Source organism: Zea mays, chromosome 2 (assembly GCF_902167145.1).
Source record: "Zea mays cultivar B73 chromosome 2, Zm-B73-REFERENCE-NAM-5.0, whole genome shotgun sequence".
Lineage (NCBI taxonomy): Eukaryota > Viridiplantae > Streptophyta > Magnoliopsida > Poales > Poaceae > Zea > Zea mays.
Genome location: NC_050097.1, coordinates 16,738,591 through 16,766,022, shown reverse-complemented (window position 1 = coordinate 16,766,022; position 27,432 = coordinate 16,738,591). Strand labels below are relative to the sequence as shown.

At 48.7% G+C, this 27,432-nt stretch overlaps 2 protein-coding genes across 3 annotated transcripts; one reads left to right on the top strand and one right to left on the bottom strand.

Annotated features, from left to right (window-relative positions):
- Positions 1 to 2,975: 2,975 nt before the first annotated feature.
- On the top strand, positions 2,976 to 11,827 carry LOC103648441 (uncharacterized). Its single transcript, XM_035965045.1, has 10 exons — positions 2,976 to 3,453; positions 6,289 to 6,743; positions 7,139 to 7,253; positions 7,353 to 8,006; positions 8,105 to 8,206; positions 8,453 to 8,581; positions 8,693 to 8,959; positions 9,678 to 10,259; positions 10,368 to 11,173; positions 11,261 to 11,827. Exons 1-10 carry the CDS (start codon positions 3,160 to 3,162, stop codon positions 11,643 to 11,645), a joined length of 3,789 nt encoding a protein of 1,262 aa, XP_035820938.1. The 5' UTR covers positions 2,976 to 3,159; the 3' UTR covers positions 11,646 to 11,827.
- LOC100282239 (dihydrodipicolinate synthase 2) lies at positions 11,742 to 26,992 on the bottom strand. Of its 2 annotated transcripts, NM_001155151.2 has the most exons (3): positions 26,734 to 26,992; positions 25,610 to 25,696; positions 11,742 to 12,868 (listed from the first exon to the last, which is right to left on the bottom strand). In NM_001155151.2, the coding sequence occupies exons 1-3, from the start codon at positions 26,850 to 26,852 to the stop codon at positions 11,941 to 11,943; spliced, it is 1,134 nt and encodes a 377-aa protein (NP_001148623.1). In that variant the 5' UTR covers positions 26,853 to 26,992; the 3' UTR covers positions 11,742 to 11,940. The 2 variants fall into 2 exon arrangements, with proteins under 2 accessions (NP_001148623.1, NP_001399027.1); NM_001412098.1 differs by lacking the exon at positions 25,610 to 25,696.
- Between the last annotated feature and the right edge of the window lie 440 nt (positions 26,993 to 27,432).

The window sequence follows — 27,432 nt, the reverse complement described above, 5'->3', positions numbered from 1 at the left end:
CAAACTTGGAGACCTTCCGTTGATTCAGGAACTTAACAAGGTAGATGAAGGAATAAGGACTACATCAACATGGGTGAAATAATAAAGTTAATTGTGCATTAACTCAAAGGCAGCACAACACTTTTTGTTGGTTGACTGCATATAATAATCTCGCTTATCAGTTAAAATTGTGAATTTGCAGGGTATTTTTTTGGGTCGCTATCAAACATGTCAAGAATGAGTAATGTTGCAGATCTGCTCATGGATAGCTAGAACATGTCCATCAATTCTGCTCTTTAATTCTAATCTAATGGATATCACAAAATCTTGGGGACTTTTTTTTTCTCCATCAGTATGATAGCTAGAACATCTTCGACAATTTTGTTGTCTTCATCAAAACACAGTTTTGTTGTCTTCATCAAAACAAGGTTACTTTCAATCTCTTTTCCCCACTCTTCCTCAATCATCATTTTTTTCATTGCCTGATCTGGATACTTTCCCGTGCAAAGTCTGATCAAGGTCATTTCATCTAGGTAGTTTTGCAAGTTCTTGGAATTAATTACAATCTCCCCCTAAGAATAGTATCTGTGTTGGACTGTCTAAAGTCCCCTCAGAATGGTATTGTGTAAAGCTTGTTAGAAAACAGGGTTGTGCCAGTGACCCAGGTTACAAAAGGCAAGCAAATGTCATGTAGAATCTTGATTTTCTCAACTCATGATCTTGCAGAACCAATCAAACAGTACAAATTTATCTATTCCCCAGCTTCACTGGCCATTTTGCCGAGATTGAAAATGCTAAATAGTACATACAAAGCAAGGCATCTGTTTTAAGTGAACCGAAGAGGTCATGGGTTTACATCAGAATGACCGGATATTAATTTGTGTCACATACTCAGTTGTCAGTTGTGGGGGAGGGTGGTGGTCATGTTTTTGGGGTTATATGAGAGCGCAGAAAAGGTCACTGTGCCGGTGCTATATGCCTTATTAGGATTTATTAGGAGTACCACCGTGTTGAAACCTCTGGCAGTTGTTGCATTGCAGCTGGGAGCTCTTCCTTGGTACTTATGGTTGAATCTGTTTCCCATTTCGTAGCTCAATGAATCCGTTTTTTTGCCAAATGTGCATCCTATAAATATATTGATATGTCTTCTAGGCTCTGGCCACTGACTTTCTATTCCCACTGATGGAGCAGGTGACCCTGTTTTGGTCGTGCCTGCTGTTGTTTGGTGCCATCGAGTTCTTCAAGTGGACGCAGCTCCTCTCGACATGGAGAGGAGTGGCATTCACTGCCGCAAGGATGGCACTTGTGACGGGGTCATGCACGTCTTCATCATGTTCTCCCAGGCTGAGCGGTCGAGCTCAGCCTAGGCGGCACGGAACCGGGTCAAGAAGGAATGAAAATGGAGGGTGGAGATGTGATTCTGGGCTCTATTTATGGGCAGCTTTCAAAATGACTTGATTCATATTAATGTATACAACACCAAATTCCAGACATTGATATGCTCTGAAATAGGATGCTCTGCTCCTCTTGTATTTGTGTGCAGGAAAGAATTTTAGGGAGTTCATTTTTGCCCCCCTCTTTTGGGCAGAGGAACTGTAGGACATGAATTTGATGTTGGTACATTTGCCCTGTAGACATTGTGGAAGCCTTTCAGTAGTTCATTTATCAGTAAAGCTTGCATCTTTGGTCCATGTAGTTGTGCACCTTGTCTGTCACTCATCACAACGTTGTTGTGTTCTAACTGTTCTGTGATGAAAAGCAAGGGATACATTATGCTCTAGAAAGCAATAGAAATGTTTTGCGATTCATCACTTTAAGCCTCGGACTCCTAGCCCTGGCTACTGTTCGACTTTGAGGAAGAGCTATACCAAAATCCTGTTTGAATTCATGGACATTGGTTTTTTTAAGACAGCAACTCTTGGCCACAAGATTGTCAAAACCAAAGAATTCCTTAACACGAGCATGAGAAGTCTGGATGAACACAGTGGGTTTCACCGCAAGCTGAAGCATTTTGCAGAGCAGTGCCAAATTGATGTTTCTTTGTTGCAAGAGGAAGAAAAGAAAATTCGGTCCTTGGTCAGGGGCACTGTTGATTATTTCCATGGGAGTACAGGGAAGGAGGAGGGCCTGCCGTTAGGATTAGTTAAAGTTCCAGTTTGATCATAGGCACCTAGGTCGATGACTTTAGTAAGATGTAAGCAATCTGTCTTCTGGCCAGGTTGAGCAAGGCTTAGCTGCAGTGTATCAGTGTGGTACAGCTGATGTATTTATACTGTACAATCTAATGAGACTGTACGGATTAGAGCTATCAGAACCTGCACAGATATTTCACAATAAACTCTTAGGTTATATATTGCTCGAGACTTGTGAATATTTTGTTATTGCTTCCTGGTTCAAAGCCATGATGCATGGTACACGCGCGTAATTATGACTTCTCATACAAGACGGGACGTCAAGACTCCGGTCTTTTTGGAGACATCATAACCTATTTGTTTAGCTTTAATCCATTCTGATTTATACTAATTATACAGTGCTTTATCCTAATCGTATCCGTGAACCGTGACAATTTATTTTGTTCAGAAAACCGTAGCGAAGCACGGGCATTTGACTATGTTTCTTAGATATTTGAATTGTATCATGTTATTTATGTCATATTAAATATTAATTAGATCATTTAGTTTTTAGCCTTATTTTAGTAGGCTAGTAGTTCATTTAGATATTGATCCTAAATCTTCCATCGCACGTGGTGAATAGAATGTAAAAGAAATGTTCCCCACAAACGTTCGTAAGATTCTAGAGAAACTTTTTTTATTGCAGGGACGAGGATGAAAAACTTTCCCTGACGTATTCTAAAGACTTATTCGGTTATAAGTGGATTGGAAGAGATTAAATCTATTCCGGTGGATTGGAAGAGATTAATTTATTTCTAATCAAAATTGAATAAAAGAGATTTAATTATTATTAATACGCGTCGATCCAGACGTAATCGAAGTCTAATCCCCGATCTGATCTAACGGTCCTCCAGCGTGCAGTCTTGGGGAGATCGTAGCCGACCCGCCGTCTCCCTAGTAAGTAGTCACAGACTCACAGCTCACAAAACTCACGAACCGCACGCCACCCGGAAGGCCGGAACATCGGATCCACGCTCCCCTTTCGCCGCCAGGTTCCTCCTCCTCCTAGATGGCGCCGCTGCCGCTGCCGCTGCCGCCACCGTCAGAGAAGAGGCCCCCTCGCTCGCTCTTTGAACTCCCCTCTGACTTCTTCGATTCATCCGTTCTTCTCCGGGCTCACCCCTCCACGGCCCCCTCCGCGGTGGAACCGTCCGAACCCTCCCGGCCGCCGCCGACTCAGCAGCAGCACCAACAACTTTCAGAGGCTGCGGGGTCCAGGTGGACGTGCAACACATGTGCCTCCGAGTTCGAGTCGCTACAGGAGCAGCGCGAGCACTTTAAGTCTGACCTGCACCGCCTCAACGTATCCATCTGTGCCCTTTCTCTTCACTTGAGCACTTCTGATCGATTTTTTTATAGCCTTCTGATCGATTTTTGGAATTTCAGTATTGATACAGTATCAAGGGCTCCTCCTGATATTTTGTTTAGCAGACAGCGTCCCAGCACTGATCATAGCTGGAACTATTTAGTAGATGGAACGCTTAGTTATCAGATGTTTGCATGTAGGTAGAATAGTTGAGTCCCTTGATTACTTATTGGAGAATGGAGAGAAACAATTTATGTGGGATTATCACTAATCGAGTCTCTTAGCTTCTGCATGTGGTGATTCATGATTTAAAAGCCAAAAAGAAGAAGGTTTAATTTTGAAAATTGATTTTTAAAAGGCGTATGATAAAGTCAGGTGGGAGTTTCTAGCTGAAGTATTAAAATCCAAGGGTTTTCCTGACAATTGGAATAATATGGCGACGAGCACAGTGGAAAATGGAAAAGTGTGTGTGAATATCAATGGAGAGAGAAGTAAGTTTTTCAAGACTTTCAGGGGTCTTAGGGAGACCCCCTTACCCCCCCCTCTTTTGAATCTGGTGGCTGATGCTCTCAGCGTGCTTCTGGAAGCTGAGGTTTCTAAAGGACATATTACGGGGGTTATGTTGGATACTTTACCTGGGGGTCTATCTCACATACAATATGCGGATGATACAGTGATCATGATTGATGGTTCGGCAAAAAGTCGATCCTGAATTTTAAATTAATACTATACTGCTTCAAAAGGCTATCGGGTTTAAAAATCAACTTTCATAAGAGTGAAGTGTAAACTTTCATAAGAGTGAAGTGTACATTTTGGAGTAGGACAGCCTGAGAAAGAAAAGATGGCTAACATGCTGAGTTGCTCTCTAGGCTCCTTCCCCATTAAATACCTTGGAATTCCTGTATCAGATCATAATATCAACACGGAAGTTTCTGCACCTATTTTGGCCAAAATGAATAGGAGGTTGGACCCATGTAAGGGTAAACATTTGTCAGCCGGTGGTAAGCTGGTTTTGACTAATTCTTGCCTTAGTAGCCTTCCTATGTACTCCATGAGATTCTATCTCCTCTCTAAGGAGACTCATCAAAAAATGAATTCTATCAGGTCTATTTTTTTTGGCAAGGAGCAGAAAAGAAAAAAATGGTATCATATGGCTAAATGTATATGGTGACTAGGCCGAAAGACCAAGGGGGGTTAGGAATCCTGGACAGTAGGTTGATGAATGAGTGCCTGCTAGTAAAATGGATTTGGAAAATTTGTCAGGGATCTGAAGACACTTGTTTTAAGCTAATAAGAGCTAAAATACATGCCGGAGGACAGTTTTTTCCTGTCTAATGATAGAAGAGCTTCACAGTTTTGGAAGGGGTCACATAAAGTGAAAGCATCTGTTTATGTGGGGGTGCGATGAACCAAGTTAAGAATGGGGAAGGTACCTTGTTCTTGAAAGATATTTGGCTCAGGGATGTTCCGTTAAAAATCAAATATCCTAGATTCTTTGATATTTGCATGGACAAGGATGTCCCGGTTGCAGATTGTTTGGACTTTGGAGGACGGAGAGTGGAACATTGATTTGATGCGCCCGCTAACTGGGAAAGAGTTTGAGCTATGGGGGGTCCTTATGCTGGAACTCAATAACCAGCAACTTTCTCATGGGAGGGATGTAGTGTTATTGGCCTTTGACAAATCCAATGCGTTTACCACTAATTCTCTTTATAGATTCATGATTGACGGGGGGATAAGGAAAAAGGATTTATAAAGATTTATGGAAGTCCAAGTTGCCTTTACGCATTAAAGTTTTCTTATGGCAAGTGTACAATAGGAAAGTTCAGGCAGGCACGGTGCTTAAGAAGAAAGGTTGGAAGGGTAGTGAGTTATGCCCATTATGCCGGCATCAGGAAACAGTTGATCATATTTTTTTCCAATGCATTTTTCCTGTTTTGTTTGGTGATATCTGAAACATTTGTTTGGCTGGGCTAACATCCCTAGAACAATTGATGAGCTTTTTGGCAAATGCGGAGAAGCCAAACTCATGGGGTCTCACCACCTCAATGTTTTCATGCTCGCTGGCCTGGTGTGGGCCATGTGGCGTAATAGAAATAAGATGGTGTTTGAGAAAAAGTTTCCGCGCAGTGCCTTTGGGATCCTGCGTGATGCTATTTCGTTTCTGCAGAGATAGAGTGTGAGCTTGTCCCCTAAGAACTTGGTTTCCCTGGAGAAGTTGGTTGCGATAGTGGAAGCTGGGATCTGCAACTTCAAGAGGAGCGAAGGAAGTGATATAGTGGTTATTTGAGTAGGCTAGTTGGAAGTCGGGTTGCGTCTGTTCTATATGGTTGTTGGTCCTTCTGACGTTTTCATGGCGTTATGTGCTAGTTTGGGTTAATATGTCAGCTGGTATCCCCAGTGTACTCGTCTGTAAGTTTTGGTTGTTGAACCTTTATATGCTTTCTAATAAGCAGAGATGTTTCTCAGTTAAAAAAAAGGAACATAACTCATTGCCATTGCACTGAAGCTCCCAAACCATACATTCAAGCACCAGAAACTTTGGAATGTCACATTAGAATTGTTGCATTGTACTATATTGTGCTGCTGGAAGATTCTATGGGATTTTTTTGTAGTTGCCAGTTTTTCACATACTTAGAAAATGACCAGTTATATCCTTGCATAGAGCTTTGGATGAAAATGAGTAACTGTCCTACTGTTTATTTCCATATGGTCCAATAACTATTTGGGCATTTGGCTCTCTGCAAAATGACGTTCACATTGTACTAAGTATATCACTCTTATGTCTCAACTTATTGATCCTCTTGCATTTTTTTTGGGGCATTCTATTAGGTTAAGTTGAGCATGGCTGGTAAAACTATTATAAAGGAAGAGGACCTAGATAAAGCAGATTCTGATTCTCTGTTTGATGATTTGGAGATATCTAGTGTCTCTGGTTCAGAGGACGAACAAGAAAATGGACCTGCATCAGAACGTGTACTCTCGGTTAAAGGCAAGGAAGAATTCAGGAAGAAACTTTACTTTCGTTGTGCATCGGGTGAAATGATTTCTATCTATAGATGCATGCTGTTGAAAGAACATGAAGAACCATTAATTGATTGTAAGTCTGGTCAGATGGAGAATGCATCTTGTGTACAGGAGGAGGAGATGATAAATAGGGTGAAGTGTTTGGCTTGTGAACCCCGTGACACGTCACATTTGAGAATTGTTCTACTAACAAGCGGTGGGCATTTTGCTGGATGTGTGTTTGATGGAAATTCTATCATAGCTCATAAAACATTTCATAGGTAACGGCATTACCAGTTTCAACTTTTATGCATAAGAACTTGTGAGTCATATTGCATTATTACTTGTAACTTGATTAACCTTTGAATCTCAGGTGACAGCAGCGTTCTATTATGTGCTAGCAGTACGCAGCCAGTAAAAATGAGTCTTTTGAGTGCCGCAAAAAGCTTCTACTTTCCTGTGTCAATGTAAATATAATTGTGAATCTTGCTATCAACAAAATTGACTTCCTACTTCCACTTTTGTGTTTAGTAACATTTTTTTTTGGCTTATGGACAATAGTTTTAGCTTTGTGGCTAGCTAGATTGACTGCTTTGTTGCCCGTACCTTTTACTGTAGATACTTTGTTTTCGATGTTAGTGGCAATTTGTTCTTATTTGGCCATACATTTCTTTAGGTATGTCGTAAGAGCAAAGGCTGGTAAAAGGCAATCTGGAAAAGATGCTACTGGAAAAGTTGCACACTCAGCAGGTTCTTCTCTACGGCGCTATAATGAAGCAGCACTGAAAAAGGTGTTGAATTTGATGCTTGTTGACTTTTATGTGTGCAGTAAAAGCAAATGTCTCAGCTTATTTTTTAGGTGTCTTTCGTTTTTGTTTGCCTTATTGCAGGAAGTTCAAGAATTAATTGTTTCATGGAAGTCATACTTTGAGACATGTGTTTGTGCCTTCATTTATGCTCCATCTAGGAACCGCCAGATGCTCTTCGACGGGGAGAAGACTCAGTCAGTAATTCAGTCTTGTGATGTTCGTCCAGTTCCATTGACTGTTCATCGCCCCACCATGAAGGAAGCGAAACGGGTATATTGTAACCTAACACAACTCTACTATGAGATGGAATGTTCAACCACAGATGAAACACTACCTGATGCTGGAAGTGTGAAAAATGTTGAACAAGGTCAAGGAAAAAAGAATGAAGTGACTGCAGACCCTGGGGAATCTATTTCTGACTTGTCTGCCCGTTTGGAATTGTTGAATAAGAATGAAGCAGCAACCATACCATCATCAAAGAACGAAACAACACCTCTTCATGAGGCAGCAAAGTGTGGCAATGCTCAGCTGACCCTGGAGTTACTTGAGCAGGGTTTGGATCCTTGCGTAAAAGATGCAAGAGGAAAGACATCTTATTCGCTGGCTTCAGATAAGGAAGTTAGGAATACATTCAGAAGATTTATGGCGCTCAATCTTGACAAATGGGACTGGCATGCTGCAGATGTGCCTAGTGCACTAACAAAAGAAATGGAAGAATCACAAGCTGCAAAACAAGTGAGTTTTTTTGTGCCCCCGTTTCATGAATTTATAAGTTTTTCACTGTAAAATTCGTTAAGTAAATGCACTGAACATGGTTGTGTATCTTACTATAGGCAGACAAGGACGCCAAAAGGAAAGCACGTGCAAAGGAATTGAAGAAATTAAAAAAAGAAAGAGAAAAGGAAGAAAAGGAGAAGGAGAAGGAGAAGGCTAAGGTTAGTACTGAACTCAGAATTACAAGTGCATCTGGTTGTGTAATCCAATTTGTCCTTGCTGCTCATGAATGATTGACATAGTTTAATGGTGTTTAGTGTCATTGTTTGCCCCGAAAATGTGGTGCTTAGTTCATTAATCCATATTTCATTAATTTCTGGTTAGCGAAGTGTACTAGTTATTAAATTGCCTCTGAATGACTTCTACTTACCTTTGTATTTATGCCATTTTATACTATTGAACTGTAGGCTCAAGCATCACAATCACAATCTGATGTTAAAGGCACTTCGAGCGGCCAAATGGCCAACAGAACTGCAACTGCGCCAGGCCTTGTACCAAAGCATCAGACGCCACAGCAAATACTTATAGCAAAGGAGGTATGTGATCTAAAGAGGAAGGATTTCACGCCTGGCGAATTTCTTAGTAGTTTCGAACTACACACAGGTCACACGATTATAAATTTATTCGTTGCTGAACTTTTTAATCAGGAGGAACGACAGAGAAAACAAGCTGAAGAAAGAGAGAAGAGAGCAGCTGCAGCAGAGAGAAGACTTGCGGCTCTCGCTGTCCAATCTGCCGGAACGAGCGCATCAGGTGCAGCAGCAACAAACTGCTCCGCGAAGAGGGCGGCACCAGATGACAATTCGTGTTCGTGCTGTTTCGGTTCCTTGGTCGGCAAGGTGCCATTCCACCGATACAACTACAAATACTGCAGCACTACATGTATGCATCTTCATTCAGAAATGCTGCAGGATGATTAAGGAAACCGCATGATGCGTGATTTTGATGCAATTTTACCTCATATACAATCAATAACAGGCTTTCTTCCTTCCCTTGTGCCTGCTTTCCGTAATTTTGTCGTGCACATCTTCATAACTTTAAAGGTTCGAAATCACATTCGTTCTGGTTCGTGCTAATGTTTTTGCTTCATTTTGGAACACATTTTATTGAGCCAAGCGGAATCGCCATTCGCATTCGACGTACATCTCTGGATTGCTGAATTGTCCTACTCCTTTGCTGCGAGACTTGCGTACGTGTGTCTGGAATCCACCATGGACGCTTTCCTGCCAAACTGGCAACACGCCCGTGAGCCTTTTGCCGCTGAATGCCAGCCTCCGGTAGTCAGCAGGAGGCCATCGTCTCTTCTCGAATCTCGACCTCTGATGCAGTGATGCATACAGTATCACGGTAACATCTGCATGAAACTCAACTTTCTGAAAGGTAGGAGCAGATCACAGCCAATGGATTCCACATCTCGTGACTTGGCCATTGGCTTCTTCCTTTGGAGCAAAAAGGCATGGCCAGCAGCAATCCATCTCCTCCCCATCGACCAACCACTTGGACAGCAATGGCCTGCCCTTGCCCCGGCTTTGTCCACGTACGCACTCGGTGGCGCCGGCCGGTGCACGTGAAAGCACCGGTCATGTTGACATAGTGCCGCCGCCGAGCATATATTGGCGCCGCCGCACGTAACTCGACCGGCACTTCTGCTCGCGCCTCGATCATCACTTGGCTGCAGAAATGGCAGCCGATCCTTCGTCCTCTTCCACGGGGCAACAAACGGCGGACATCCGCGCGGCCCCGCCCGAGGACTCGAGGCAGATGGCAATGAGCGGGCCGCTCAATGTCCGGGGCGACCGGAGGCCGCCGCCGATGCAGAGGGCCTTCAGCCGGCAGGTCTCGCTCGGCAGCGGCGTGACGGTGCTGGGCATGGACAGAGCGGGGAGGAGCGGTGGCGCAAGGGGCCAACGGACCCTCCCCCGCAGTGGTAGGAGCCTCGGGGTGCTCAACCACAGCGGCGGCTTGGTCCAGGCCGCCGGCGACGGCGCCGCGCGCAGGGTTGGCGACTTCAGCATGTTCCGGACCAAGTCGACGCTGAGCAAGCAGAACTCGATGCTGCCGACGAGGATCAGGGAGTCCGACCTCGAACTGCCCACGCACGTCGAAGACCCGCAGTCCGCCAGCAGCAGGCCGGCGGAGGACCCGCTCAACAAGAGCGTCCCCGCCGGCCGCTACTTCGCGGCGCTCCGTGGCCCTGAGCTCGACGAAGTCCGCGTAAGCAGTAGTCTCTTCGTTCTTGGCATTCCTGTCACGATGGATCAGATCAGAGGTATGCACGCACGTCTGACACTTCTTGAATGAAACGTGCCGTTGTTTCTGAAGGATACTGAGGACATCCTGTTGCCCAAGGACGAGGTGTGGCCGTTCCTGCTGCGGTTCCCGATCGGCTGCTTCGGTGTGTGCCTGGGCCTCGGCAGCCAGGCCATCCTGTGGGGCGCGCTGGCGGCGAGCCCGGCGATGCGCTTCCTCCACGTCACGCCCATGATCAACGTCGCGCTGTGGCTGCTGGCGGTCGCCGTGCTCGTCGCGACGTCCGTCACCTACGCGCTCAAGTGCATCTTCTACTTCGAGGCCATCCGACGCGAGTACTTCCACCCGGTCCGCGTCAATTTCTTCTTCGCGCCGTGGATCGCGGCCATGTTCGTGACCATCGGCCTACCCCGCTCCTACGCGCCCGAGCGGCCGCACCCGGCCGTGTGGTGCGCCTTCGTCCTGCCGCTCTTCGCGCTCGAGCTCAAGATATACGGGCAGTGGCTGTCCGGCGGCAAGCGGCGGCTGTGCAAGGTGGCCAACCCGTCGTCCCACCTCTCGGTGGTGGGCAACTTCGTCGGGGCCATACTGGCGGCGAGGGTCGGGTGGACGGAGGCCGGCAAGCTCCTGTGGGCCATCGGGGTCGCGCACTACATCGTCGTGTTCGTCACGCTGTACCAGCGGCTGCCCACCAACGAGGCGCTGCCCAAGGAGCTGCACCCGGTGTACTCCATGTTCATCGCCACGCCGTCGGCCGCCAGCCTCGCCTGGGCCGCGATCTACGGCAGCTTCGACGCCGTGGCGCGCACCTTCTTCTTCATGGCCATCTTCTTGTACCTGTCCCTCGTCGTGCGCATCAACTTCTTCCGGGGGTTCCGGTGAGTCGTCCTAGCTAAGCTCTTCCCGTTCGATTGCTCGTCGGACCAAGCTGACCACTGGCTGTGGACGCGTACGTGTCACCGCAGGTTCTCCCTCGCGTGGTGGTCGTACACGTTCCCCATGACCACGGCGTCGCTGGCCACCGTCAAGTATGCCGAGGCTGTGCCGTGCTTCGCGAGCAGGGCCCTCGCGCTGAGCCTCTCCCTCATGTCGTCGACCATGGTGTCGATGCTGCTCGTGTCGACGCTCCTGCACGCGCTCGTCTGGCGATCGCTCTTTCCCAACGACCTGGCCATCGCCATCACCAAGGACCGGCAAAACGGCGCGGTGAAGCCGAATGACAGGGGGAAGAGGGCCAGCAAGAGAGTGCACGACATCAAGCGATGGGCCAAGCAGGCGCCCCTCTCCCTCGTGTCCTCAATCACCAAGAGCCACTCGGCGGACAAGGAGGAAGAAGAGAGAACTGAATAAGAATGGCTCATATAGATGGATTAGGATATATTATTATTATTATATACATTAGCCAGAAGAAATGTATTTTTCCCATAAGTATAGGAAGAACATAATAATAATAAGTGATGCTATACATCTCTTACTTTATTCCCTAATGATATAGGGCAGTTCCGCATATGAAATGGCCACCTAGATCTACAGGAAACTGTAAGCAAAATCAGGATTAGCTGTTTTATTTCTTTACAAAAGACTGAAAAATCCTCATAACATGATGCTATTATATTTTATTCACCAAAGTAAACAAGCTCGCTTACTAATACCTACTGATCAAAACAAAATCATCATCGTCGAGAACACGTGCCTCTTGCTGTCCTACAAAGTTTCCCCGTCCAATAGCTTCAACTATCCGGACAAACTCAATCCTCTTCTCAAGAGGAAGAGGAACATACGGCAACCTGAAAACAGGCCTTGCCACCCCAAGCTGAGCCAGAGCAGTGTTGAGTGCGATGGGATTCGGCAGACAGAACAACCATTTCGTCAGAGGCAACAGCTTCTCATTTAGCAACGCATTCTCCCCTTCATACATGAGACTACGCATGAGGCCAGGAACAAGGTTGCTTGCTACAGAAATAACTCCAGTGGCGCCATATTTCCACCTAGAATCATGGCACTCATCATCATTACCGCTCCATACTGTTATACCTTTGTCGGTGTAGCACTTGACCCTCTCATGTCCGACACATTCTTTCACTCCTGCCATGTTTGGATAACCTGAGAGTGTCTCGATAACTTGAGGAGGAATATCCTGGCCACTCCTGGATGGCACATTGTAAATGATGGTTGGACCCATCGGCAGAACAGCCTCAAAATGAGAGATCAATCCTTCAGTTGATACCTTCCCATAGTAGGGGTTGATGTGGAGAGCTGCATGCATGCCAACAGCAAATCCCTGCTCTGTTGCGTGAACAGCCTCTCTGGTAGAATTACTTCCTGTGTTGCCTATCACTTTAATTCTAGTGCCAAAGCAGTTAACGGTATGCCCAATAAGCATAATGTGTTCATCCCAGCTCATTAGGTGACCCTCTCCTGTTGTTCCACCAACAATTACGCCTTCAGAACCACCCTCTATCTGCATGTTTATCAAAGAATCATATGCTTCAAGATCGAATCTTCCATCTGGCAAATAAGGTGTTTTCACTGCAGTGATTAGTCTGAGACTTGTGATATCACCAGTTAATGTCCTGCACCATAGAATCAAAGATAGAGGTAAGACCTCAGGAAGTAGATAACACAAGTATTAAAGCTCACAAATACTGGTGCACAAACAGTATGACTCATGACAGTTGCGCTATACTCCCTCTATTCCAAGAGAAAATTTGTTCAATGCAACTGAAACTTATAGTATTTTCTTATATGCCATTAGAAATTAAGACTATCCTTCATTGTCCTTGAATTGTTTTTTTTCTCTTGCAAGCCATCGACGCACGAAATCAGTTAAATGGATGTTAAAATATGAAGAAAATGACAATTATATCCTTGTCATCAGTGGATGCATAACCTAGAAAATATAGAGATATTCCTGTTAAAGTGTATAAGTGAATTGTCTACCTTCTCCTAAGACCGTGTTCAGCAATTTACCCAAAGTTTACCCAAAACATTGTTTTTGCACTGTTCTACACTGTAAACTGCACTGTTCGCAGAATATAGTTTGAATATGATATGGGGATGGGTAAGTTGCAGGAGATAGTCTAACAATTTAAGCTTTTGGTTTGAACTGGTTAGTGCGTCCACTCTAACTTGGTATCAAAGCCAACGATCTCGAGTTCGAATTCTGGCGGAGGCTTTATTTGTGCCTTCACCTCTTTATTTCCACGTTTGCACATTTCTCTCCGGTTGCACGTGAGTGGGGATGTTGAAGTGTATAAATAGATTGTCTACTTTCTCCTAACAACTTAAGTTTTTAGATTGAACTGGTTAGTACGTCCACTCTAACAATTCCTCCCTTCCATGATAGTAGCACTTATATAGTATCGCCACATTTTACTTTGGACACTGGACAATTAAAGAACACTTAACTTATCACACATATAATTTAAATATACATAAGAAATATGATAGCATCATAATTTTAATTTAAATATGTCGCTACACATATATACTGCTACATGTATTTTAAGTTTATATAGACTGCTACATGCACTTTTAATTTAAACATGCATAACCTATTTAATTTAGCACACACTTGTGTATGTTCGATTAATGCGATGCTATCATATTGCTTACAGGGAGGGAGCCAGAAAAATTTTTAGGGGGACTGAATTAAACCGCTCAAGTATATGAGTCCCTCCTACACTATATTGTTATCGTGGTTTCGGAAATCGGAGGATAATAGATTTATGTTCGGTGGGGGATGCAAGTGCAGACTCACTCCGAATGATGGATCACGTGAATCCGAACGAAGAACTGAGACACAGGGGTTATACTGGTTCAGGCTTTCGCCTTAGTCCAGTGTAGTGTTGATCGTAGTGCTTTTGAGACGTGTTACAACAGGTGTGCTTGTGTCTTTAGAGAAAAGAGGGTCTGCCCTTTTATAGTTAAGGGTTGGACATTACAGAGGAGATCTGTTTTCTACAAGAGAGAGTGTGTGAGATCGACTCCTCCGAGTCGTCGTGCGTGTTCTCCATAGGGTCGTGCGTAGACGTACTCCTGGTATGGCGTATCGTCTCGCTCGTCCGTCATACGGCCCCCTGTAACTAGTCCGTTGCTGACATCTCCATAGTAGTGCGCGGGAGGGTCCCTCAGGTCAGTCCCACGGAGCGGTCGTACGTGGCGCGGTTCTGCCTGTCGTCACGGGCCTGCGTCACCCCCTGGCGTGCGTAGGCATACACCCCGGTATGGTGTACCTGTTGCGTTCTTTCGAGTATGCGGGTCACTGTAGAGACTCTGACACTGAGGCCCCTACGACCGACGTTGACTGGCCCCACGAGTCAGTGAGGGTATATTCGTGGGTGCATGCGGAGGTGTTCCATCGTGTCTGCCAAAGAACTTTTGGTACTATATGTACGGTTCGGACATGACTTGGCGATGTTACGTCTTGTCGCGGCCGCTGTCGGCTGACAACGTCGGCCTGAGTTCCCTCCTTGTGGATCCGCTCGGCGGGCAATTGGTCTTTAACCCCGCCTCGCAGATTCGCTCGCGGGGGCTTGGTCGTTCTCCCCGCCTCGTAGACTTGCTTGGCGGGGCTTGGTCGTTCGCCCCGCCCCGCAGACTCGCTCGACGGGGACTTGGTCGTTCGCCCCGCCCCGCAGACTCGCTCGACGGGGACATGGTCGTTCGCCCCGCCTCGCAGACTCGCTCGGCGGGGACTTGGTCGGTAAATGGGCCTGAGAGAGGTTTATGGGCCTCACCTTGGGTACATTTATGGGACTTGCCTTGGGTACCCCGTTCCTAGGTACCTGACAATTGTGTATGTTTTAAATTTTAGAGGAGGCTTCAGTGAGGCCCCATGGGCTCGAGAGTGGTAGGGGGCTCAAGCCCCGCGCCCACCCCACCGCTACCTTCATCACTAATTGCTTGTGTATATTTAAATTATTTGTGTGTGCCAAATTAAGTGTTGTCTAATTTTTCTAGTGTTCAAATGCATGTAGTGGTACCATCTAAGTGTTGTTTGCATGGAAGAAGTATCTTTGTGTTTTCTAGGTTGTGCCTTTACTAACGATAAGGGTATAATTGTCATTTTCTCCGTCCTTTAGCATCCATCTAACTAATTTCATATGTCATACATTAATGGTATATAAGGAAAACAAAATTACAATTCAATGGCAATGAAGGGAAGTTTTAATTTCCAATGGCATATAAGAAAAGAATATAAATTTCAATGGTATTCAACAAACTTTCACTTGTTCCAGTGTGTAAATTGTTTTGGTTTTTCTATATACATAAGATTTTGCTATGCATCGTTAGGACATAGTTTACTGTGTAACTAAAACAGGTAGAACGACTTACAATTTGGATCGAGGCAAGTAACATCAAACTGAATTGCACTCACCAGAGGTTGTATGGTCCCACTTTGCTCCAATCCATAACCAAGTAAACTCATATTACAGTAGAAGCTCCACATTATCGAGCATATAGATATTACAGTATATTGAGTTCAAATTTAGCATTTTGGCTTAGGCTCTTCCACGTTAGAAGTTGCCAACTTGCAGAGGCAAGAGGTGGTACGTAATTTTGCGGGATTGGCTTCATGAAAAACAACATCATTTTCTACTTCACAATTTAGTAAATGTTTCTCCATGCAAGAGTTAAACTTATCATCATCCACAAAGCATGTCTACATTATGTAAGATCATAATGAGCAATGGCATGACTTTGAAGTCTCATTGAAATAAGAACTTGTCATAGAAAAGACATTAGGATACCAAAAGTACCTGAGGAAGGATGCTAGGGGAGCGGGGAGTGAGTCATGAGATCATGACATCGAGAGCCTAATCCACAAGTATGTTTATAGAGGTTCAAGCCGCAATGTACGTAATACCCTACGTCATCTTGATGATCATGGATTATTGAGTGTAAATTGTACGCAAGATTACGTTGTGTCCCAACCTAGAGAGGCACAACACCTCCTTGAAGAGGAGTTGTATGGACAAGCTACACTAACTCTCACTATTGTCGTCTTGGTAGGATTGTCTTCGACTCTCTTGCCTTGGGTTTAGAGGATCATGTTGTGGATTCTTGTGGGGAGTTAAATGTCTTACCTAAATTGAATGTTGCTCTACCGTCCCCTTTTATAGTCAAAAGGGGTGGTAGTTTTACATGTATATACCTCTTGTGGTCCCTACCCGTCATCGGGCCAACAACCATTTTCTTGTCTTGGTCTTGTGACCTCGTGACCTACAAAAGTCATGCATCTGTGTAATCGTTCCTGTGGAGGTATGTAATTGTGGTTCCGCCTAGAGTAAGGACTAGGTCTTAATGGATACTAGTATGATTCCTTGTACCCTTTATCACACGTGAGGGCCCCGGTACTGTCTAGTGTTAGCTATAAGGATTCTCTCGATCCTCCGACACGGGGGATCACTTGCATGGATACGGTGATAAATACTAAAGTATGCTTACTCAATGGCCTTGGGTACACCTGCCCCTATGTGTGTTATCATGGCCAAGGTGTGCATGTAATGTCGTAGGTTGCAATACCTACCTGATATCCGGTATGATGGTCACCTTGCGAAGGGATGGGCCTTGGGTGATTGGCTGCTGGTATAGTCTCTTGTAGTTTATTGTATTTCCGAGAACACAATGTGTGTGCTTGTGTGGTTATAGGATCGTCGTGTGCACTGTGCAGTGGCCTAGAGTGCCCTGCAATCTGTGTTGCATGCCTACACACTGAGTCAGTATCGTAATGTTTCCCATTGAGCATTTAATGTGTAATACTCGAGACTTATATATTAAGCCATCGCATGTGGGGCAGTCTACAAGGCATTTAGGTGTAGGACCCATGTCTCGGCATCATACTATCACTGGTGGGCCTGTTACATCCTTCAACTCTGAGACAAGCCTAGGGCGTCACTCAGAATCCTCAATTCCTCCATGGATCCTCTAGCCTCGTGGGTATATATCATCAGGTGTCCTAGGATGTGAGGGGCCTAGAGGTATATATGATCGGTTGCCCAAGTGCGTAAGGGGCCCCGAGAGTATATATCATCAAGTGTCCCGAGGTGCAAGGGGCCTTAGGGACTTACACCGTCAGGTGCCCTAGGACGCAAGGGGCCCCGAGGACTTATATTGGCAGATGCCCGTGGCGCGAGGGGCACCAGAGGCTTATACCAACGTGTGACCTAGGGCGCGAGGGGCCTCAAGGGCTAATAACGTTAGGTGCCTCGGGGCGTGAGGGGCCCGAGGGCACATATCGGCAGGTGCTCCAAAGCATGAGGGGCCTGGGGGCTTATACTGATAGGTGTCCCCAAAGTGCGATGGGCCTAGGGGCTTATAATGGCAGGTGTCCTGGGACGCGAGGGGCCCTAGGGGCTTTTAATAGTAAGTACCTCGAGGCCCAAGGGGGCCCGAGAGCTTATACCGATAGATGACTCAGGGCACGAGGGGCCCGATGACTTATATCGGTTGGGCACGAGGAGCCATGGGGGCTTATAACGGCAGGTGCCCCGATGCGCTAGGGGCTTCAAATGCTTATGTCAAGAGGTGCGTTGGGGCGCAAGTGGCCCAGGAGATTTCGACAATACAAGTTCAGAATAGAAGGGCAAACATGGCCATAGAACATCTAATAATGACTGAATTTATTATTTTAAAATTGATACTGATGGCAATTTTTACTCATAGTTAACAGCACACCCAGTGGTATTGTCAGGGCCTAAGGAGGCCCACGGAGGGGCTGCAGCAGCAGCAGCCATAGGCCCTCCAAGGGGGATTAGATAAAGATAGTTAGAGATAAGATTAGAAGATTAGTTGAGATTATCTAGGAAGGTTATCAGTTAGTAGTTTGTTGAGAGTTTTTAGGAGAGTTTTAAGGAGATAAGGATCTTTAGCTAGATAGGGGCGGCCAGCCGGCCTATTTATGTAATCAATGGATGAGAAATAAAGCAGGCAAGAATTAGAAGGGAGAAACCCTCCTCTTGCTCGGTCGTGGGCAGAGGCCCCCGACCGACGTTCCTACCCATCGATATCCCTCTCCAATCCCTCACCGATCTAGCGACCATAACATCTGGTATCGGCTAGCTTGGGTTTCGATCTGATCCCATGGCTTCTGCTGCCAATTTCGCGGCGTCATCCTAGCAACCGGCGTCCCCATCTCCATGACTATGCCGCATGTCACCTTCATCATGTCGTCCTGGCAACCGACGTCCCCATTTCCATGGGCTGCGCTGTAAGTAGAGGGACTCTAACTCTCATCAAGAGGATGACACTATGAGTTGGGGCAATTTTTCTGTTTATTTCCTCAAACACTACACAATAGGATTGTCCTCTAGATGCTAAAGAGACTACAGAGGACAGTCAAAAGCGACTGTTGTCCTCTAGATGCTAAAGCGACTACAGAGGACAGTCAAAAAGCGACTGCTGTCCTCTAGATGCTAAAGAGACTACAGAGGACAGTCAAGCTGTCCTCTAGATGCTAAAGGACTACAGAGGACAGTCAAAAGCAGGTTGTCCTCTAGATGCTCAAGACTTATTCCATCATTCTCCCCCTAAGTCTTGGGCGTCGTCTTGTGAGAAAGTTGGGCCATCCCGGACCTGGAGCAAAGCTCAACAAACTTGATCTTCCCAAGGGGCTTGGTGAGCAGGTCTGCAAGCTGATCCTTGGTGTTGATGTAGCGCGCCTTGATGCTCCCTTCTGCCAAGCAGTCTCGGATGAAGTGGTATCTCAGCCGGATGTGCTTGCTCCGTTCATGGAACACGGGGTTCTTGGCCAATGCCAGAGCGGACTGGCTGTCCACCCTGAGTTCCACCGCTCCAGTGTCTCTCCCGAGGAGATCGCCGAGCAGTCGAGCCAGCCAGAGAGCCTGAGTCGAAGCAGTGGACGCCGCTATGTACTCGGCCTCGCAGCTGGACATGGCCACCACCTGCTGCTTGACCGACTGTCAGCTGATGGGGCACTTGTCGAGGAAGAAGAGGATCTCGCTTGTGCTCTTGCTGGTGTCGATGTCGCCGGCGTGGTCGCTATCGCTGTACCCGACAAGGTGTGCCTCCCCAGGGCACCTCGGGTAGTAGAGACCGTGGTCGAGAGTCCCCGCAACATAGCGGATGATCCTCTTCACAGCCTGCTCATGCTCCGTCGTCGGTCGCTGCAAAAACCGACTAACGTAGCCGACGGAGTATGCCAAGTCAGGCCGTGTGTGGACGAGGTAGCGAAGGCTCCCCACAAGACGCCGGTACTGAGTAGCATCCACCTCCTCCGTCGTGCTGTCGCGACTCAGCTTCAGCCTCTCCTCCATCGGAGTGAGAGCTGGGTTGCAGTCGGTGAGCCCAGCCAGCTCAACAATGCGCCTGGCATAGGCGGTCTGGCGAAGTGTGATCCCGGAGTCTCCCTGGTGCACCTCAATCCCCAGGTAGAAGGAGAGATGCCCCAGGTCACTCATTTGGAAGGTGGCCTTCATCTCTTCCTTGAACGCTGCCACCTCTGCATCCTTGGCGCCGGTGATCACCAAGTCGTCGACGTAGACACCCACCAGCAGGGCATTTTCTCCATTGCCCCGCCGATAGATGGCCGCCTCGTGCGGGCTTGGCATGAAGCCCATCCTCTTGAGCGTGGAATCCAGCTTGGCATTCCACGCCCTTGGTGCCTGTCGCAAGCCGTAGAGAGCCTTGCGCAGGCGCAACACCTTGCCCTCCTTGCCAGGGATCGCAAAACCTGGCGGCTGGTGTACATAGACCTCCTCCTTTAAGTCGTCGTTAAGAAACGCCGACTTGACATCCATGTGATGAACATGCCAGCCCTTCAGGGCTGCCAGTGCGAGGAGGAGTCGCACGGATTCCATCCGTGCTACAGGGGCGAAGGCATCGTCGAAGTCGATCCCCTCCTGCTGCAAGAAACTGCGTGCCACCAAGCGAGCCTTATGCTTGACGATGGCGCCGGCTTCATCCCTCTTCAGTTTGAACACCCACTTAAGGGTGATCGCGCGATGACCATGAGGGAGATCAGCGAGCTCCCAGGTGCGGTTCGTCTCAACCGCGTCCATCTCTGACTGCATCGCGGCACGCCAAGCGGCATGTTTCTCGGCCTCCGCGAAAGACCGAGGCTCACCATCGTCGCATGCAAGATGCAACTCTCCTGCCAGAATGCGAGATGCAGGGCCTGACACCGATGGGTCGATGAGAAGGCCCTCCACCCTTCGATACCGCAACGGCTCGCCGTCGTAGCACGCGTCGACGCGCTCCTCGTCGCGGGACAGAGGGGTCACGAGCTCCACTGGGTCGTGCTCGACACGAGCTGGTGTCGAAGAGGACGTTCCCGGAGAGGGTACCGTCGGTGCTGGAGTACGTGGTGGCGAAGAGCTTGCTGTAGCCGGAGTCGTGGCTGGAGTGCGTGGTGGTGAAGAGCTCGTTGTAGCAGGAGCTGGAGAGTTTGGCGCTGGAGTCGGTGGAGACTTGGGGGCTGGGGTAGACCTGCTCGGAGAAGAGTTGCCTACTCCCCCAGCTCCCTCAAAGTGGACGTACTCGATGGTGAAGTCGTACGTCGGAGTCGTGCCGTCGTCCACCGCCTTGTCCCACGCCCATCCTCGCCCTTCGTCGAACACTACATCGCGCGCCGTGCGCACACGCTGTGTTCTTGGGTCAAGGATGCGGTAGGCCTTCGAGCCCTCCGCGTAGCCAATGAACACCCCCGGGGTGCTCCTATCGTCGAGCTTGCTGATGTGGCCAAGCTCCTTGGTGAACGCGAGGCAGCCGAAGACCCGTAGGTGAGAGACCGCCGGCTTGCGCCCATGCCAAGCCTCGTACGGTGTCATCCCGTTGAGAGCCTTGGTGGGCGAGCGGTTGAGGATGTAAACCGCTGTCACCACCGCCTCTCCCCAGAAGACAGCTGGCATTCCTCTCTGCTTGAGGAGAGCCCGAGCCATCCCCACAACCGTCTGGTTGCGCCACTCGACGACGCCGTTCTGCTGCGGGCTGTACGGCGCGGAGTAGTGGCGCTGAACGCCCTCATCCGCGCAGTACGACGCGAACTCAGCCGCCGTGAATTCGCCGCCGTTGTCGGTGCGCAGCACGCGCAGCTTGCGGCCGCACTCCGCCTCCGCAGCGACCTACACACGCCTGATGGCGTTCGCAGCCTCTCCCTTGCTGCCAAGGATCATCACCCACATATAGCGGGAGAGATCGTCGACGAGCAGCAAGAAGTAGCGTCGTCCTCCTGGTGTGGCTGGTGTCACCGGGCCACACAAGTCCCCATGCACGAGCTCGAGCCTCTCCTTGGCTCGGAAGCTCGACTGCTGGGGAAAGGGGAGTCGTCTCTGCTTTGTCAACACGCAGACATCGCAGAATTGTTCCACATGGTCAAGGCACGGCAGGCCTCGTACCATCTCCTTGGCACTGAGCCGCTTCAGGGCCTCGAAGTTAAGGTGCCCGAAGCGCTCGTGCCACTGCCATGCCCCGTCGTCTCGACGAGCAGCAAGGTTGTGTCACCTTCACATTGAGGATGTATAGCCGATTTGGACTCCTGCGTACCTTGGCAAGAAGGCGACGAGAGGGATCCCAGATCCTCATGACTCCGTGCTCGACCTCCACGCGCGAACCGTTCTCATCCAACTGTCCCAAGCTGATGATAGAGTTCCTCAACGCGGGGATGTAGTAGACTCCGGTGAGCAGCCTGTGCTCACCAGACGCGGCGGTGAAGACGACTGAGCCGGCGCCCTTGATCTCTACGCCGGAGGCATCCCCAAACTTGACGGAGCCTCGGACGCTAGAGTCAAGCTCGGTGAAGAACTCCCGTCGGCCGGTCATGTGATGAGTGGCGCCGGTGTCGAGGCACCATCCTTCGATCATGTCCTTGTTGGATCCGTCGCCGAGGAAAGCGCGTGCTTTCGACTCATCAAGGTGGAGGAGTGCCGCTGTGGCCGGTGCCGCTGGAGATGGCTCGATGCTTGCATGTGCCAGGAGCAGGGCCTCCTCCTCCGCCTCCGCCTGTGCGACGTTGGCCTGGCCACGTCGTGGCTGCCGACAATCCCTGGCCCAGTGGCCAAGCTTGCCGCAGTTGTGGCAGCCGTCGTCTCGTGCCGGCTTCTTGTTGCCGACAGCGCCGCCTTGGGCACCTCCACGTGCACCACCCTCAGCATGTCCTCGCGCCTCGGCCTGGGCGCCTCCACGCGCCTTGCGCGGCTTGCCGCGTTTGCGGCCTCGTGTCGAGGAGGACTCCCCCTTCTTCTTGTCATCCTGGCAGGCCTCCCACTGCTCCCGAGTGAGATGTAGCTTCCCGCCGATAGTGATAGGCCCAGAGAGAGCCTGTGGTTCATCGCCGTCGACCACCTTGAGGCGACCAATCGCCTCTTCGATCGTCATCGTGGAGAGGTCTAGCAGAGACTCGATCGAGCGAGCAATCTGCCTGTACTTCTCGGGGATGCAACGGAAGAGCTTCTCAACAGCTCTCTCCTCATCGTAGGTGTTGTCGCCGAACTGCACCATCTTCTGCAACAGAGTGTTGAGGCGGAGAGCAAAGTCATCAACATCCTCACCTGGCTTGAAGGCCAGGTTCTCCCACTCCTTGCGAAGTGCCTGCAGTGTGGTCTTGCGGGCACGATCGCTGCCGATGCGGGTCGCAGCGATGGCGTCCCAGGCCTCCTTGGCAGTCCGCTTCTGGGAAAGCGAAAATTGCATCTCGGGCGGGACTGCAGCAATGAGGGCATCCAGCGCCCGCCGATCCTCGTGGTAGTCGACGTCGTCATAACGAACTGCTTCCCACATGTGGCGAACCTGGAGCGGTACCCTCATCACCGCGGCCCACTCGACGTAGTTGGTCTTGGTGAGAGTAGGCCACCCACCGCCGGGACCGATGTCCCTGACAATGGCTTGGGCCATGAGACGACCATGGTACCGATCCGGGGAGGGAGAACCGCGCCGCCTGTAGAGGCCGCGATCTCCGTCAACTCGGTCGCCGCCGCCGGGAGCACCGCCGGCGCGTCTACGCCCGTCTGGGCTGCCGCCGCGTGCGCCCCCGCCTGGAGCGCCGTCAGCGCGTCGACGCCTATCCGGGCTGCCGCCACGCGCGCCCCCATGGGGATGGGCGGCTGCCCACTGTGCCGCCTGCTCTCGCGCTGCTTCCCTCGCCAGCCTGAGCTCTTCGTCGGTGTTGTCGTCGACAGAAGCAGAGCTGCCAGCTCTACTGCCGCGCAGAACCTCGAGCTCTGTTGTCGCCGCACGTGCAGCATCCACCGCCTCCGCTGCTTCTACTTCCGCTCTCGCCGCTGCCAGTTCCGCCGCTGCCAACCGTGCTGCCCTCGCCGCTGTCGCTGCAGCCGCTGCTGCTGCTCGCTCGCGTTCTTGTGCCGCGGCGACCTCGGCCTCCTGCTGGCGTCGCGCACTCGAAGTGGCCGAGCGTAGGGACATGGTGGGCTAGTGAGGGGTCGTTGCGTGTGGAAGAGGCTGTCTCAGACGAAAGGCTGCTCGTCTGAGCAGGGGAGGAAGGAACAGTTGGAGCTCTTGCTGCCGACTGAGTGTGTGGAGAGGCGCGGGAAGGAGATGAGCACGAGATGTTTAGGCTGCAGGATAGTTTGGTTCTGATACCAATTGTAAGTAGAGGGACTCTAACTCTCATCAAGAGGATGACACTATGAGTTGGGGCAATTTTTCTGTTTATTTCCTCAAACACTACACAATAGGATTGTCCTCTAGATGCTAAAAAGACTACAGAGGACAGTCAAAAGCGACTGTTGTCCTCTAGATGCTAAAGCGACTACAGAGGACAGTCAAAAAGCGACTGCTGTCCTCTAGATGCTAAAGAGACTACAGAGGACAGTCAAGTTGTCCTCTAGATGCTAAAGGACTACAGAGGACAGTCAAAAGCAGGCTGTCCTCTAGATGCTCAAGACTTATTCCATCATGCGCCGCATACCACCTTCGTCACGTCATCCTGGCAACCGACGTCCCTGTCTCCATGGGCAGCATCGCCTGCCAATTTTGTCACCACATCTTGGACGCCGGTGTGCCCATCCCTAGGGACAACGCCAAATTTCGTCACATCATCTTCGTTGACGGCGTCTCCATCCCCATGGGCGACGCCACTAGGGGCACCCACGGCTCAGCAATCACCAGCTCCATCGATGGGGGACTTGTGGACCAACATAAGGCCTGATCTGCAAAGATGCAAGCCACGCTCCAGAAGGTTGAGCAAGGGCTGCTACAAATCAAGGCAGCAGTGCAACATGAGCAGCACCAGCTGGCGTTGTCCGCACGGCTCTGGACGTTGGCGGCTGTGGGCATACAAGCTGCTGCTCGTGGCTTCCTTGCACGACGGAGAGTGCGGGAGATGCGCCGGCAGATGCTCGAGGCAGCCTTGGTGACGGTTGACCTCGGCACACGGGGGCGCGACCTCGCCCTGTCGGACGGCCATCAGCAGCGCACCGGACCGCTATCTCCAAGTGCGAGCATGGTACGTGTCATGCGGGCGACGAACTTCAACTCTACGGCAACGACGGTAAGGAAGGCACTCACCTCGTCATCGGCAAGGGCGCACTATTTAGCGCCACCACATTTCGCTACCGACCGCCACGAGGGCGCCTCCACTGGTTATTATTGCGACCTATTCCAGGTGCCCGTCCATGTGCTCCCCTTTCGTCCATATGGCGTCCATGGGATCCAGGTGGCTGCACACGTGCAAGTCCAATGCGCGGAGGGTGCCCGCCTTATCTTATGTGGTAAAAAAATCAGATTCGGAATAATAAGATAAGCCGAGATGTAAAAGGCTTGTCTTCTAGGTGTCTGGTTTTGGGTCAAGTAGACTCGGTCTTTGAGCACCCGTTATGCTGCAGCTCGAGGACGAGCTGCTTGTCCAGGAGGGGTGTAGTGTTAGGGCCTAAGGAGGCCCACGGAGGGGCTGCAGCAGCAGCAGCCATGGGCCTTCCAAAGGGGGATTAGATAAGGATAGTTAGAGATAAGATTAGAAGATTAGTTGAGATTATTTAGGAGATTAGTTGAGATTATCTAGGAAGGTTATCAGTTAGTAGTTTGTTGAGAGTTTTTAGGAGAGTTTTAACGAGATAAGGATCTCTAGCTAGATAGCGGCGGCCAGCCGACCTATTTATGTAATTAATGGATGAGAAATAAAGCAGACAAGAATTAGAAGGGAGAAACCCTCCTCTTGCTCGGTCGTGGGCAGAGGCCCCCGGCCGACGTTCCTGCCCATCGATACCCCACTCCAATCCCTCACTGATCTAGCGACCATAACAGGTATCGAGCTAAAAGTGCTAGAAAGTATGATTCAGATAAATAAATTAATTAAGGAACAAAAAAATCCAGCACTCTCTTTGAATTAAACAAGTTACCGATTTTTCACTTCAGTGCTTCGCATTGGAAGATAGTCATCTAGACTTGTGGATGCTACTGGAAACTTCCCTCTGCCAGTCCTACTCCTGCACATGTTATATAGTTGTGCTTGATAGTACAGACAATGTATGAAGAATAAGTTATCTAGAAACTCAAGGCCAATCTTTCAAAAAAAACAAAGAAGGTTATTATATCTTCAGTAGTGCAGAGACACCAAAGAAGAGACCAGGAAAGTTGTGCACTCACATTGGTTGCAAAAAACGTCAAACCGCTGAAACTTTGACTACAATGATATTTTAAATATTGACAGGGAACATGAAAATATATCAAGCATACTTATGAATCTAATGCTTAATTTTGCAATTTAACGAATTTTGGTAAAATTGTTATCAAAGTTGTGTTTGGAGACGATGTTGTACAAGTCCAGAACAACTGTATTTGTGACAAGAGAGTTAAAATTGTAGCTCAATGGACAAGACTATGTCCACAAAGGAAAGCATCATCCAGATTTTTTTTTTAAAAAAAATGAGCTGCTAGAACTGGTAAACCCTTCTAGTAAACAGGTTGTTGTTCTAGCAGACTAGCACTGGCTGCAGCTTGTTAGTCTTAATTGGGTGTCCATGTTTCATATGATACAATACCGCCTTTCCTTTTTCCTACAGAAGTTTTCCCCATCGGACCTCATTCCATATGTTTGTTCCTAACTGAAGTAACATAACATTCACACTGTTTACAGAGCACACAAGGCAAAGGTTTGCACGATCCAAGGCATGAATTGTTCATCATTGGTCTCTAATTCTCGTCATCCAAATCCTGCTAAGCGGCAACTGGTGGTCTACGTTCTGTGAAGCTAATTTAATTATATTGTGTACATCAATGGGGAAAATTGTGGATCAAACTGAAGATTTTCTTTTCTTTTTCCTTCTTTTTTTTTTGCGAGTACAGTATTTGAGGGTATGGAATTATGGACTATACGATCTTGCAATTGCATGGGTAAGCGGGCGGACTAGGCAAGCAAAATGAATAATGAGATTAGCGCTTCAACCGACTGCAAGTCTGCAACCCTCCATATGAACGGAACAAAGGGCAGAAATCTAAGACATCAGATACCAAACGTCCAAACCTGTGCCCGGAGACCGCGCCGGGACGACGCAGTGCCAACCGCGGCGCCGACCTCAATCCCATCGCGGGAGACTCCTGGCAGCCGAGACGGAAGCCCGGGTTAGCTGTCGGCAGCGCCATTCTTTCTCCGGTGAACGGGAAAAAAAATTGCGAGGCAGCTAAGGGTTTTGATGCGGAGACGCAGAGTGAAAACGACCTGTTCTCGAGAAGCAGGGTTGACGATTGTCCGACCCAACCGCGAAAAACTTTGGAGCTCTTGTCTAAATTTTTCTATTTGATTCTATATTTTAAACTTCAGTGATAAATAATGTAATCTATAATACAAATCACTTATTTTACACTATCTATTATGGATAAAGTTAAATCAAAATCACTCTACCAACAACTAATATGCAAGCAGTCGTTAGGTGCAAGCGTGTAGACAGCTCAATTGATCCATTGGATTTAGATCCAACCGTATGTGTAATCGTATGTGTAATCCATGGGAAGGATTTAAATTTTAAATATAGCATATGGTTAGATCTAAATCTAATGGACCAAAAGACCTACTTACACGCTTGTATATAATGGTTGGTTGCATATTAGTCGTTGCCAATAACTCTAACGCGGAGTCTTAGATCTAGGTCCTAAAACTTACTCCCTCTGTTTATTTTTAGTTGTCGCTGGATAGTTCAATTTTGCACTATCCAACGACAACTAA